The 14,423-nt window shown below is 48.7% G+C and overlaps 1 protein-coding gene across 1 annotated transcript in view; it reads right to left on the minus strand.

Annotated features, from left to right (window-relative positions):
- Rtn4ip1 (reticulon 4 interacting protein 1) overlaps nt 1-14,423 on the minus strand; it is a 47,798-nt gene that overhangs the window by 2,986 nt on the left and 30,389 nt on the right. The window contains exons 6-8 of the mRNA XM_005377832.2: nt 13,676-13,812; nt 10,564-10,747; nt 6,224-6,316 (exon numbers count right to left, since the gene is read on the minus strand). Of these exons, the coding sequence (XP_005377889.1) occupies nt 6,224-6,316; nt 10,564-10,747; nt 13,676-13,812 (414 nt within the window). The remainder of the gene's footprint in view (nt 1-6,223; nt 6,317-10,563; nt 10,748-13,675; nt 13,813-14,423) is intronic.

Below are 14,423 nucleotides of genomic sequence, written 5' to 3' on the forward strand. Positions count from 1 at the left end.
GGGCAGAGGGACAGAGGCAGAGGTTCCCCCTAATCCCCATGCTCCCAACAAGTAAGAACAACAGTGCAGAAAGGGGTCTCCCTCTCCGCGCAGGCCTGTTTCCGAGATTAGGAAGCTGACACGTGAGTGGCTGAACGGTGCGTGTGGAGTCAGGGCTGGCAGAGGCAGAGCCAACATCAGCACCAGGACACCTGATCCGGTTGCCAACTGCGACAGCTGGTCTGGGAGTCACCATCTGTACAGTTCTTCCCTACACCCCCCACCCGGGAGCACGGGATTGTGAACAAGGAAGTCAGACGATGACACCAACAAGAGCTCAGGTCTCCCCGCAACCATGGATGGCCCCAGCACCACCTCTCAGGTGGGGACACTCTGACCTCCGGGACAGGCTCAGCATCCTCAGGACTCACTGGTGCAAAGGGGACAGAGGAGACTTCCAGTCCCCTGAGGTAACAAGAGGACAAGGGCATTTTGCTCCAATTTGTAATTCTGTAGCTACTTTTTGTCCCCAGACGGACAACTCCAGGCTGACAAGAGAGGTGGTGGGGAAGGAAGGGATACAGACGCGGGAGCTCTCCGAGGAAGAAAGGTATTGTTTTGGAAAACGGCAGACTCATCCCAAGGTACCCATCCCGAAGAAAGAGTCCTCCTCCTGCCCAGAAGGTGAGAGGGAAAACCTGGTATGCATTTCCTCATGGAAAGAATTTCAATAGCATCAGAAAAACATCAGTAGTGCCAAGGCCCGGAGATGCAGGAGATACTCACCACATCTGGCAAGCTAACCCTCTTCTGGTGGCCCTGGGGGTCTGATCTCTAATCATTACATTCTTTCTAGAGAGTAAAGTCCAGGTGCAATATGGAACTTATTAGGGCCTGGGCATCCAAGAGGGTTGTGGGAAATTGCTTACCTCAGAACTCACTGCATTTCCCACTAAAGCTGCAGTGTTCAAAATGGCAGCCTCTAGACACATGTGGCTACTTATATTTAATAAAAAAAATGAGTAAATACTAGGAAAACTTCAGTCTTCCAGTTGTACTAGCCACATTTCAATGGCTCCAGTCATATATGGTAAGTGGCTACTATCAAGGACATTTCCATCACTGCAGAAAGTTCTAGAAGACAGCGCTGCTCAGAAGGCAACATCTCCCACTCCCTTCCAGGGTAAAGCAGAGTGCTAGGAAGCCCTCAGTAAATGTTTTGAACTGAACTCAAGTAAATTACACAGGAACTCTTCTGATGCTGGCTAACATAAGGAAATAAACTTTAAGAAGTCTATATCACTGTTGAACCAAGGAGCTTGGTTATTTGTGTTGGATTTTGAAGAGACCTGTAAACAGTGACATCAGAGGGCTCTAATAAAGCCATGAAGAATAGACATGTACAAATAAACATGCTCAAAAAGCGACAAGGCAATCAGAAGTGCGGTGCAGGCTTGTAGTTCCAGCTCCTAGGGAGGCTGGGCTGGGAGGTTCACTTAAGCCCAGGAGTACAGGATCTGCCATGACAGCATAGCAGCATCCCATATCAAAAACTAAACAAATAAATTTTTAAAAAGTTAAAAAGAAAAAACCTTCTCCTACTTATCTCCAGCCACCCAATTTCCCTCTTTAGGGGCAAACAATATTTTAAAATCCTTTCATATACTTTTGAGATATTTTCGGCACTGTGGTGGGCAGAATAACAACCTCCCAGGACATTCACAGCCAAATCCCTCGGGTCTGTAAGTGCCTTACCTTCCATGGCAACAGGTGCCCAACTGCTGACGCCATTAGGTGAAGGATACCGAAACGGGAGGGGATCACCCTGGCTTATTCAAGTGGGCCCAATGGAGTCACCCCTGTTGCTATACGAGGGAGGCTGGAGGCAGAGTCAGGGAAGGAGAGGTGGCGAGAGAAGTGGAGGTCAAGCCGATGCAGCCACAAGTCAGAGCGCAGGCAGCCCCTAGAAGGAGGGGCAGGCCAGGCCACACTTCCTCTAGCCTGCCTCCCCAAGACACAGCCCTGCCATGTGACACAAGAAGATCTAAGCTGACACAAGATGTAATAAAATATCAAGAATTCAAGCCCACCTGTGAAATGCTTGACTATGTACACTAGCAAAGAACAACGAGTGAGGAATTCAGGGTATGAGGCAGCAGAAGATAGTGGACGAAACTGCCCTAGGAGTCCGGAGACCTACGTGACCTAAGCGCGCCATTTAAATTCTTGTCCCTACAAGTGTGACACAACATTGTCACATAGCAGGGTGGGGTAAGAGATGAGGACAAGCAACTCGAGATGTACTAGGTTCTTCTGCTTCTAACTACGCTACTCCGTGACATAAGCAGGCTCTGAATGTAATTTTTGCTATGGGCCTCCCATTTCCCACCCAAAAAACATTTGCTAAATAATATGAAAATAGGAAATGTGTACTGTGCTGAAGAGAAAATGCCAATGAACTATAGGCACCAGGCACAATTTCAAGAGCAGCCCGTGCCGCTCAAGGCGCTAATTATGCATTATTCCCCGTGAGACTGTGCAGTAGAGCAGCGTTTTGTCCCCCGGCTGTGTGGAGCGACGCACGCAGGGGCGACTACGCCGTCGTCAGCAGCACGGCCGCCGCTCCTCCGCCGGGCCTGGCAACGGGGGCTGGCATCGCTGGGGATGTGCTTAAAAAGGTCGTAACCACCAGTCTAAGACTGGCAACCTCTGTCAGTGAAGGGCTAGCCAGTGGGTATTTGAGTCTCTGCAGACCATACATAATCTACGTTCTTCTCCGCTTCTCAATAAATCGCTGGAAATGTAAACGCCGCACTTAGCTCAGGGGAGGCACAAAATGGCGATTGTGTTCGGCCCGCTGGCTGTGAACTGGCGACCTGTGGCTGAGCAGTAATGAAAACACGACGCAGCTCTCACAGGCCACACCGACCCTGCGCGCAGCCGGGTAAACACGAAATTAAAATCCTACCACGTGCACGAAGGCCGCACGACGACGGCTGCGTGAAGGAGCGACGTCCCCGCACGCTGCTGAAGGGTCAGCCCCTCTCACTTCTGGGCTGGACAACGCGGGCACGTTAAAAGCAGCGGACCTAATTCCAAACATTCTGCTAAGCGCCGGTGAGAAGGCAAAGGCGGGGCTCGGGTTCACAAGGCAGTGAGGGCGGCGCCCTTACGGACCGAGAATGCTCATTATTACGGATGTTACCCTGCGGTTTCTTTAGTTTTCACCGGGACACCATACAAGGACAAGTGACACTCGCCCGGTAATATTCACGAATCCAGGCACTATTTTCAATCCGGACAGTGTAGGTTAAAAGTGATCAATGCTAGATCTTCACATTTCCAAAAGCAAGTCTCTCATGAACTATAGGCAAAAGGGCAAGAAAGTGGGGGGAAGGGAGGGTCTAGAAGGTAAGCCAGAAACTCCTGACGCTACAGACACAAACTCGATCTGCAAAAGCTATTTTAATACCTATTAAATTGTATGTACAGATACCTTTGGACTCAGTGACTTTATTCCTGTGAACAGAAGTGGATATACTCACAAGTAGATACTTAACACAAATACTGAGTTATCCACTGAGGCATTATTTGCAAAAGAGTAGAATGAATAAATGAATGACGGCATATCTGTACAAAGGACACTGTACAGCTGCTAATAAAACCAAGAATGAAGAGAGTTTCCACCCTGCTGAGAACCCGAGCGCAAGGCCGGCTGTCGTAAAGACAGCGAGGCGCCGAGCGTGGACGTGCGTGCCTATAGCCCCGGCACCTGGGGCGCTGAGGCAGTAGTACGGGGAGTTCAAGGCCTGGGCCGCACAGCACGACCAATCAGCACGGCCCGGAACGGCGTGTTACCCATCTGTGTCTGGGAGGCAGGAGAAACTGGAAACTCGCAGGGTCGGCTGTGTCCGACAAGCAGGGTCCCGGGGACTGAGGGGCGGGAGTCGGATGATTACTGAGATTCTTTCCTACTTTTTGGATTTTAAGCCTTGGGAATATATTTATCTCAAAACTGAAATTAAAATGTTCTATCACAGTAGGTTCTGTTGCTCATGACTTTACACTATCAAAAAAGAACTGCAGCTCCTCTATCAGACACCTGCTAATGAGATTCTTACGCCCTCAGCTAAAGCTTAAAGGAGCTAAACGTCTTCATCGGTGGAGCAAATCTCCACTAAGGGCGCAATGTGCAAGACCCTTCACATGACTCTTCCCATTGCCCAGCAGAGACAGGCAATGGCCTCTCCCCGCCGCAGAGAAGCAGGGGCAGGACGAGACCGCTGGCCTTATTGTGATGTCCAGCATCACCTGTCAACCTGTACAGTTCCGGAGCCCTTCACTGTCAGAAATGATTCCCAGTCTCAACAGCCTGTCCAGGAGAGAGAAGAATCAGAGGTAAAAGAATATTTCCTTGTTTACTCTGCTTCAAGGGTACTTCCAGAACATCTTTTTGCTATCACTTCCTCTGGTCTATCAGTTATCTGCTAAATAACAGAGGTAAATATATGCAAGTCGCCTCTCTCTGTTGGGTAAATAGGAATTTGCAGGTAGAGAATGTCACACTATTTTGAATACAAAAGAGTGAAGGCAAGCATGCGCACCGCGTGGAGCAGATATCAGCACAAGCACAGTCACGTGGTGGGCTTCGGCAGGGCTGAGACCCCACCAGCACGGTGGTCCAGCTGCGTGCAGCACTTACTTCCTCTTTCCTAGCAATAAAATAAGCATCCCCGTGGGACGTGGGAAAACCCTACAAAAAGGCACTGACACAGTCACAGTGACACCAAGCCAGTCTCTACCCAGGACACAGCAAGACCTAGGAGTTCAAGAAAAAGCTTGCAAACTTGGAACCAAAAAACTGGGGGAGTACTAACAGACCATCCCTATTATACAGTTCCTTAGTTATAATAAAAAACTCAGATGCACAGAGAGCGGTCAGTAGTTCTTTCTTAAAATAGTCTTTCCTAAAATCAAAATGGAAAGATAAACGGGCTAGCCAGGGGCAGGCAGCAACAGAAGCAGCCCACTTTCCGGGGTCCTTCCACGTGTCCAACCGCGGATCGGGAGGTGACTCTGCCAGCCCTGCTCTAACCCCTTTCCCCACACACTGCAAAATGACGAGGACAAGGCAATGTCCGCAGAGTCCCAAATCAGCCCAAACACTAAAAGGTGGCAAAGGAAAAGCACGGGCCCAGGAGGCCGGAGGTACGAGTTCTGGTGCCCCTTCTGCAACCTTCAGCACGTCCCTATTTCTCTTTTCTCATCCATAAAATGGGAATCAGTGTAGCTCTGATCTTATGCAACCCTTCAAGGAACATAAGATTCTCAGTCCTATAATTCCACATGATCCCTCAATAAAATCACCAATACCAAAACCAGGATACGAGTTCATCCTCTGGGCTCCTCGGAGGGGGAACGATGAGGGGAGGTGACAGCATAAGAATCCAAATAAGCAGGCGGCAGCCGAGGAGGCTGTTAACCCCCGGGAGCCCTGAAAGGCCCTCTGACCTCCCAAAAGGGATGAGCGGGCTCTAAGCAACAACCCCTCTCCCTCCGGAACTTCCCCCGCAGGACACAGATTAGCAGTCAGAGGACACCAACCCATTATCTCCACCCGCACCCCCATCAGTGCTCCCCGCGCCCCGGCCACTGCCCTGCCGATAGACCTTCTGCGTGTCCTGGATTTCATGACATGGGCCCGGGAAGCGAGAGACGGTGGGAGCTACTTCTCACCCAGATGGGCTGGGGTTTAGATGCTATAGTGTTCGTTTCCCTTCTTATGTGGAAAACAGCCTATCTCCAGGGCAACCTAAACCCCAGCCTACGTCATCTCCAGGAGTTGTTACACTGCAAACCTGCACGTGGATTCTCATCTCTGTGCAGAGATGGCCTTCCCGGTGCCACCTTTTCAAGACTACTTCCAAAATATTAGCAGGCCCACATGGATCCCAGCTCTGCGACGCTCTAACCAAGTGTCTTTGAGAAAATTACAATCGTCGCTGCCTCTTCACCTATACGTCAAGGAGGCTGGACTACACGGGATAAGCTCTCCTGCAGATGTAGCAGCCTGTGTCCCATACTGGTGGCGACAGAACCAAAAATACCACACATACATTTGGCCACACAAGGGAGCACGTATCTCAGCAAAGCCTACTTCTGGAGAGTTCCCACTGCAGAAACCGGGGGGCAGGACTACAAGACAGGTAAGGCTCCCAAATAAAAGGCTTTCAGATGCACCTACCTTTCCCGCATCTACTAGTTCTGCAATTTCATCTAGATGTAGACCACTGGCCATGAAAAAGGCCCAGCGATAATGGACTCCTTGCCAGAAATGCTGAAAAGAAAACAAAACATGTCAACTATAAGGGATAAAATCTGACATTATGAAAATTTAGAGAAAGGCATTTTTGGACCTCCCACTTCACAGTGACACTAGCACAGTGACTGTGTTGGTTACTCTTCTCTCACTGCTGAGACAAAATACCCGACACCCAAATTTAAGAGGGAAAGGTTCGTTTAGCTCGCGGTTTGTGCAGGGTTCAGTCCACAGTCAGCTGGCTCCAAGGCAGGGTGGTGTGGCAGGGGGCAAACAGTTCATGGCGTGGAAGACAGCAACAGCAACAAAAGCAAAAAGGGAGGAGAGAGAGAGACAAGACTCTCTCCATCCCTTGCATGGTATGCAGGCTGCCCACCCTAGGGCGGGTGTAGCACCCACATCCGTAATCCCAGCACTAGACAATGAATCAGTCACAAGCTCTAGATTCAGCTGCCTCCCTAAACCCACCCCCCCGCCACCATGACTGTATGAAACTTGGGGGGACATCCAGACACAAACCGTAACAGCTACGAACAGCAAATGCTCCACAATGTTTAAGAAACGAACGAATAAACAAAGATATACCCATGTCAACTCAGGCCTCTTCTCCCAGCTGTACCCAACCAACAAGTAAGGAGGGAAATGCTCTTTAAAGGACACGCTTACACAATGGACTGTTTTCTGAGGAGGAATTAGGGCTGAGGCCTCCAGGCATTCCCTGCTAAGGTTTGAAAAAAGCCTAAAGACATCTGGGGGGCGGGGACCAGGTGAACACAGGACCTTGCACTTGCCAGGCAGGTGCTGTGCTGCTGAGCTATATCCGTTCCCCACAACAAAAAAGAACTTTTTACCAAATTCAAAAATGCTTCAAGGGACAAAAAGGTACCAAATATGATCTTAGAAACCCAATCACTGATTTTTTTTTTCCTGGCTGTAACAGGACTAGGCAGCTTAAAGGCAAAACAAAGTACGAAGTTCCTTAGACATCATGACTGGGTCTTTCTCTATAGGTACAGCAAGCACCAAGCCATCCAGTCTATGAGGTGAAACTTCTCTAGACCAGAACGAGCAAAAATCTTACAGCAACAGGGTTTGACTCAGACGCCACCCTCACTTGTGACTGCTACGCTTCACGAGGTGCATTACCGCAACAGCGTGTGAGCTGAGGTTCTCTGATAGCTCAGTGCCCTGCCCAGCCACGCAATCACTAGGTGAGCTCAGACTACTTTCCCACTGAGCTTGGCCCAGGCCTGCGGCACCTCAGCCTGCCTAAGTTACCGCCCAGCGTGAAGCTGCTAAGTGCACTCAGCTCCTCAGGCCCTCGCCCAGGCACTGGCGGCTGTGCTACTCCAGCGCGCGAGCACCACGTCCCCAGCCCACAGAGCGCTGTCACCACCCCTCTCGGGGCAGGCTCGGGGGAGGGGGGATTAATCAACAATGGACATCAATGCCACGGCCAGAAGTAAGGGTTATTGAGGAAAGACTGGAACAGTACGAAATCAGACTCTCAGAATATAAAAAGAGCACAGGTCGGCCTGCGGCCGGGGCAAAGCCTCCCAACAAGGCGCGCCGGGTGTGGCTTACTGGGTGCACGGCCACATAGTGTATTTTCCAGCCAGCCAGGAAAACTGTGAGGGATGAGTGTCACCGTTAACATCGGCCCCAGGACAACAGGGAGAAGCAGTCCGGCTTACTGTGGGAGAGGCGAGGAGATGCTGATTCCCGTCAGCCCTCAGGGTAGCAGGGCAGGGCCTGCGCGGGCAGAAATCTCAAGGTAAGTTACTCTCGCCCTGAGCAGCCTCAATGTGCTGTTCAAAGACTACTGTATCTGTGTGTCCCGGCATAAAAGAGGCTGGGAGGCACCGGTCTAGACATTCTATTTTTGACACTGGGTCTCACTACGTAGCTCAGGCTGGCCTCAAACTCATGGCGATCCGCCTGCCTCAGCCTGCCTCAGTGCCGGGATTACAGGTGTGCCCCACCATACTCGGCTGGTCTAGACTTTAAAAAAAAAACCAGTGCTGTCTGAATGCTTATGTGACCGGCTACTGGCAGCACTGAGACTGTCCCTAGCTTACCGTGCACCCTGTCAGTGACAGTCACTGAAGACCTGCTCGCGTCCTCCTCCCTAAGGTTTGGTCACAGGGACCACAATTAAGACAGTCAGGGAGCTGCGCAGGGTATTGAAGAAGGAACAGAAATGGTCACAATTGCTACATGTGTAATTCTTCATGGCTTTTTTTTTTTACAGCACATTACTCTGCAAACTAAAACTCTTCATCTGCAATAGCAGAGTTTTTATATTTCGCCCTAAGAGTCTGTGTGTTTTTTCCTGGGCCGTCACGGGAGAGACAACAAAGCAAAGCAGGCAGGAGAGCCGGAAGCCTGACGGCTTTACCTGCGCACACCTCAGAAAGGCAGTGGACAGCGCCTAAAAGGTTCCCCACGAGATCACCACTGCCCGCTTCCAACGGGGAAAGGACAGGAGGGCGCTGGGCCCTTCGCACTCACAGAGGACAGCTCTGCAGGCCTGACCCGTACGAGGGCTCACTGCACCATGAGGTGTGAAATCTTATGGGGAACGTAAACGTGCACTTTAGGCACAGGAAAAGTCAAAGGTTTTGTGAAAAGAAGAGACGAAGGAGACCTAAGCTCTCTCTGCCGCAGCGCACCCTGCCTCCGGCTGCTACCTGCATGGAGAAAAGAGACAGCAGGCCGCAAGCTTAGTTTGTTCACTGCTCCTCCTCGGACTTGTTTCCCGTGATCTATGTCGTGGGCTTCATTGCTACTCTAAGGACTGAGTTAAGGTTCAGAATTTAAGAAACCAAAGTCCTAAATTTCTCCTTCCCCCCACCAGCCCCCAGTTAACCTCTAGCATGAAGCAGCAGCTTCGGCTGAGGTGTAGCTCCGCGTAGAGCGCTTGCCCACACGGGGAAGGCACTGGGTTCCATCCTCGCACTGCACAAATACCGACGGCGGCTAACGCGTCCACCCAGCCCATCACCCCACCAACACGGTCACAGCTGCCAGGCCGAGTGACCGACGACCTCTTATCACTAAGAAATTTCCTACTGCTTCTTTCCGAGTGCTGCGTATTTTATCTAAAAAAAAACAAAAACAAAAAAAAACATAATTTATCTTCTTTCCTAACACGTACTCCATTTCGGCACTAATTCAGTGATCTATAATTACCGATGGTTTCTAACCTGAAATTACACAATCCTCTGTCTCCACTGCCATGGCGGCAGGCTGTGGCATTAAGTGGCCAGTGGATGAGCAAGCTCTGCTGTCAGTGCCAAACCTGAGGCTGATCAGCACCCGACTCCACTCACTGGGTAAGTTCAGGTTGGGTGACAGCTCCATGGGGCCCTGGTCACAGCGGCTCATCAGTAGCTAGGGTTTCTCAACTATAGGGGACATACAGTGCCAGGATGCGCTGATATAATCTGGGTAAAGGCATGACGGCTCTACTTGGCCTGCTAGCCGCAAAGTAAGAGTACACATTTGTTCAGGTTTTTGAAATTCAATGAAATGGCCAAGGCCTGTAAAGGTCTGCAAGCCCCTGCCTGGGAATTACTGTGGTATCCCACAGGAAAACAGTAGCTGTTCGCTGTTTTAATGAAGTTTCCATTTTACATACGAGAAATTACGTATGTTAATCCTGGAGCGACAAGAGAAGGCCACTACATACAGGCAGGAAGGAAGCAGACGAGGTGCCAGATGGACTCAAGGGAGGTAACAACTAATTAGGAAGCTAACATTTAATAAGAGCTTTTTATGGATGAGGCATTCTGCCACATTCACAGAGATTACCTAATTTAACCCTTCCAACAACGCATACGATAGGTGAATTGACTTCATTTCACAGGCAAGGGCACTGGGCTTAGATAAGGTAGGTGAATTAATTGGTTTTTGTTTTTTTTGAGACAGGGTCTTGCCAGGCTGGCCTCAAACTTGTGGCGATCCTCCTGCCTCAGCCTCTCAAGTGCTGGGATTACAGGCATGTGCCACTATGCCTGGAGCAGGTATGTGACTTATTAACTTCATTTTATAGGTGAAGATGCTGGGCTTAGAGAGGCTAGGTAACTTAGAGGGTCACACAGCTAACTCAGTCCGGTCAAATTTGAACCCAGTCAGTGCAACTCCCAGAACGCATGCTGGCAGCGATATGCCATGCTGCCCCCAAGAGAAAAGAAAGTGGCGGGGTCCCCGCCTCTAGCAGCAGGGGCCCGCTTGCTCTGACCAGCTGAGATGCTCCTCCTTACCTTCAGCGCCTTGCTGCCCACAGTGAACCCGGTCTGCAGCATGCCGTCTGCGATGCCCAGGCGGTCCATGTTCAGGAGGAAGGGTGTCACCAGCGTCACATAGGTGGCTCCCGACCATTTCTTAAGAAAATTTAGAGCCCATGTTTCCGTGGATCCGCCAACATTATCAAGGATAAAATCAAACCTGGAGGGAGAAGCAATGGCAATATCCGTGTCAGCCGCCCCTCTTCACCGCCACGGCCAGGCGGCCCTGGGTTTACTTCTGCGACAGCACATGATGCACTGGTAGCAGCACCCAGCCAAGGGCTGGTGGTTTGAAGGGCATCACTCCCCTGCATCCTCTGCAGCTCTTCTCCAAGGTAAATCCAATGTCACTGGCTTTTTGGTGGTAAAAATCGTATTTTTAATACTTTTAGAATGACCTAACCAAAATAAATAAATAAATAAATAAAAATGACCTAACCAAGTGACTCTCAACTAGAGGTGATTTTGGCTCCCTGAATGCGCAGAACAGACTCTCACACCGAACAAATATCCTGCCCAAAATATCAATAGTTGGCAAACTTAAGTTGCCAAGGTTGAGGAATCTCAGCTTGAGCTTTGTAGAAAACTGCAAAGTGATCGATTCAATATAAATCAAAGTGCATATGAAGACTTGGCAAGAAAAAGCACATAAGACTTTCACTCAAAAGGATGAGTGATTTTGTTTCCTCCATTGTCAAAAATACTCGGGAGGAATATCTTCACCTTCTAGAATTTTCTACTTTCTGGTTTCACGTACAGTATCAGCATGATGCATGAAGAGAAATCAACACCAGTCGCTCAGTCTTCAGTTCTGCTCTAACAGGGCAAGGAATGAACCCTATGGAATCCACAGGAAGTGATGGAGACGCAAGTCCTTAAATGTAACCTAAAAACTGCTGTAATCACTATACTCCACTTCGAAGAGATAAAAACCCACTAAAGCTTTTAAATACTTTAGAAAAAAAGAATCTATTTAAACAAAGCATTGTGTAAATGAAGTAAATCAGCTGAATTCCTTTTGAGTAAACCTTTTTGCCTTTCAAATTCAGCTTGGTGAAGTCAAACATCAAAGTTTCTACAGCCAGCTTTGGCCAATTTCATGGTCTCCTATAGGATTAAACTAATGAAAGACAAAAATCAAAGGATCTGAAATGCAGAAGAATGGCCTTACTAGGTAATTGCTCCTCTCATTGGAATAGTTTCTACTTCCCTCCCAAGTTCTGAATAAACAAACATGAGGAGGCCTAGAACTTCAGGGCAGCTGGTGTTACAGAACAGGCCCTGTCTGAGAAGTCTGGAGATCAAGTTGTAGACTCAACTCTTCCACTAACGATCAATGGCGTGGCTCTGAGCATGCAAAAAGTTACTAAGTCCTCTGCCCCTCCTTTTCTCAACTACAGTATGACAGGGGCCGACTAAAGGATTTCCAAGTTCCTTCTTGCTGTAAAAGTTCAAACACTGAAAAAGCTGACGCTTGGAAGAAGAAATAAATTTATTGTTGATAGACTCAAACTCTAGGAGAAGTTATAAAAAATCAATTTTAACAAAAGCTGTGACAAAGGAAGAGGAGGAAGAAGAGGAAAATGAGAAGAGGCGGTGGCAGTGGACGGTGCTGTATTTCTAAGGCAGTGAGACGCCCTTCCTGGAAAAGCACAAGCAAGGGGGCGGCAGCACCTGGGCAATGCCCAGGAGAACCTCGGCACCGGGCTGAGGCCGGACTGAGTGTCTTCTGACCTTCCACCTGTCAGGCTCTCCTGTTCACTGGAAACGAACTCCGGACACACGCAGTGCTGAAGCAGAGAGAGCGGGTGGGCAGCCTTTGCTTCCAGAAGCCAGGACACCTGTTCTGTTCCCATTTCCTAGGAATCCACAGAGGCTGCTGAGGCCCTGACACCAGACAGGAAGGTCGCCGTGAGTTCTCACTCAGGCCAAGCATGTTTCTGAAGCAGGGGCTTTATATTTGCTGTTAGTGTTATCCACTCAGAGTAACTTTCCCTATATACGCTCAGTAATTAATTAAATAGTACTGAACACCTACTATGCGCCATACACTATGGTACCAAGTGGAGGGGTGTAACGGAACAAGAAAAGCAAAATTCTTGTTCACCACCGTCTCTCTGCCAACACTGAATACTCAGACCGGCACTCTTCGGTCATCCACCAAGACAATCTCCTCTTCAACCAGTTACGGCCCTCCTTCCCGCAGAAATTTTCCCCAGAGCACTAACCACCGAGACTTTCCAACCAGAACAGAAAACTGAGAAGAGGGGGTGTGTCTCGATCCCCACTGCAGCCCGGCTGTGGAGGTCCCAGCAGAGAGGACAGTGATTCCTCGGGAGCTGCACACCGCTGCTGCAGCTGGTGGTGTCAGAGGAGACAGCTGAGAAAGCTAGGCGGGGCCAGACAGGGGCTCCCCCTCTTTTCTTTCTTTAATCTATGAAAATACATTACTCGATGTGAGCAAGAATAATAGGTTTCTGAAAACTAATCAAAAAAAGAAAAACCTTTGAAAGAGTAGCAGTAAAATAGCTTTAAGTACTGTTCAGTTGTATTCTCGGCTTCAGTTTTGTCTTGGCTAATGAAGATCAGATTAATAAACAGGAGGCAGGGTGACAACAACAGGGCAGGAGAGAATTCCTAATCCGTCCCTGTTTGTATCTCTGGCACAACCATGGCCCAACATTCAGACGCGCTGAGGACATCCAGAGCTCCGCTCCCAGTAGCTACGTAGTGAGCCAGAACTCCAAGTGTGCTTCTTGCTAGGCAGGTATTTTCATGCACTATTTTATACTCTTCCTATGGTAACCAAAGGGAATGAACTTCCAATTTTCCTTCAGACCTCTTAGAAGCCAGCAATAAAAATACATTAACTTAAAATTAGCAAAAGGCCACGTAAACAAACTTTTTCAGCACATATCATGTTACATTACTGTACCCTATTAACCTCAGAGATTAGAATGGAACCCAATCTAAATGGCTTGTAGTGACAGATTACAACATGACCATAAGGTCATCAAACCATCTCACACTTGCATTATCAACTGTCCTTGTGCCCACCTTCCCAATGGGAACACATTCTAATACGTACGGTTTTAAGGATTTTAGCTGTTCCTCTACACTTCCGGATTTGTAATCAATTACATCATCTGCCCCAAGCTTCCTTACAAGCTCACTGGCATCTTTAGAGCAAACTGCCGTCACGTGAGCATCCCATGCTTTCATCACCTGTTAGAACAAAAAAAGGAAGGGGAAAGTAGAAAAACTGCTTAAAAACAAAGCTGACACCATGTGTACACATATCGGACTAATCACTAGAGAACTTACGTACCTCGTCTTAATAAGAACCACAGGAAGCCATCTGACTAGTAAAAATGATAAAATAAAAAGGAAAGCTAAATTCTTTGGTTTGGATTGGTTTTTTTTGGGTTTTTTTTTCCAGTACCAGGAATTGAACTCACAACCTCATACTTGCCAGGCAGGTGCTGTGCCGCTGAGCTAAATCCCCAGCCCCTAGGAAAACTAAATTCTAATGTGATTCTGGATTATGAATGAGGAAAGCATCCTGTTCCATAAGTGCTACAATTCTTTTCTATAATATCAATTTAATAGATTTCTAATGAACTCTTTTTAATGAACATGACCAAGCACTAATTACTGGCGAAGGCACAGGTTAAGAACTAAGCAATGGTTCTCTCAACTCCTGGACACATACGCTGTTATTTTATGTATTTATGCATTGAGGTGGTGCTGTGGTGGGAACCTGGGGCCTCACACATGCAAAGCAAGCGCTGTCCCGCTGAGCCACACCTCCAACTTCATACAATTAAAGGGGACCA

Source organism: Chinchilla lanigera, unplaced genomic scaffold, assembly GCF_000276665.1.
Source record: "Chinchilla lanigera isolate Chin_1 unplaced genomic scaffold, ChiLan1.0 scaffold00010, whole genome shotgun sequence".
Classification (NCBI taxonomy): Eukaryota; Metazoa; Chordata; class Mammalia; order Rodentia; family Chinchillidae; genus Chinchilla; species Chinchilla lanigera.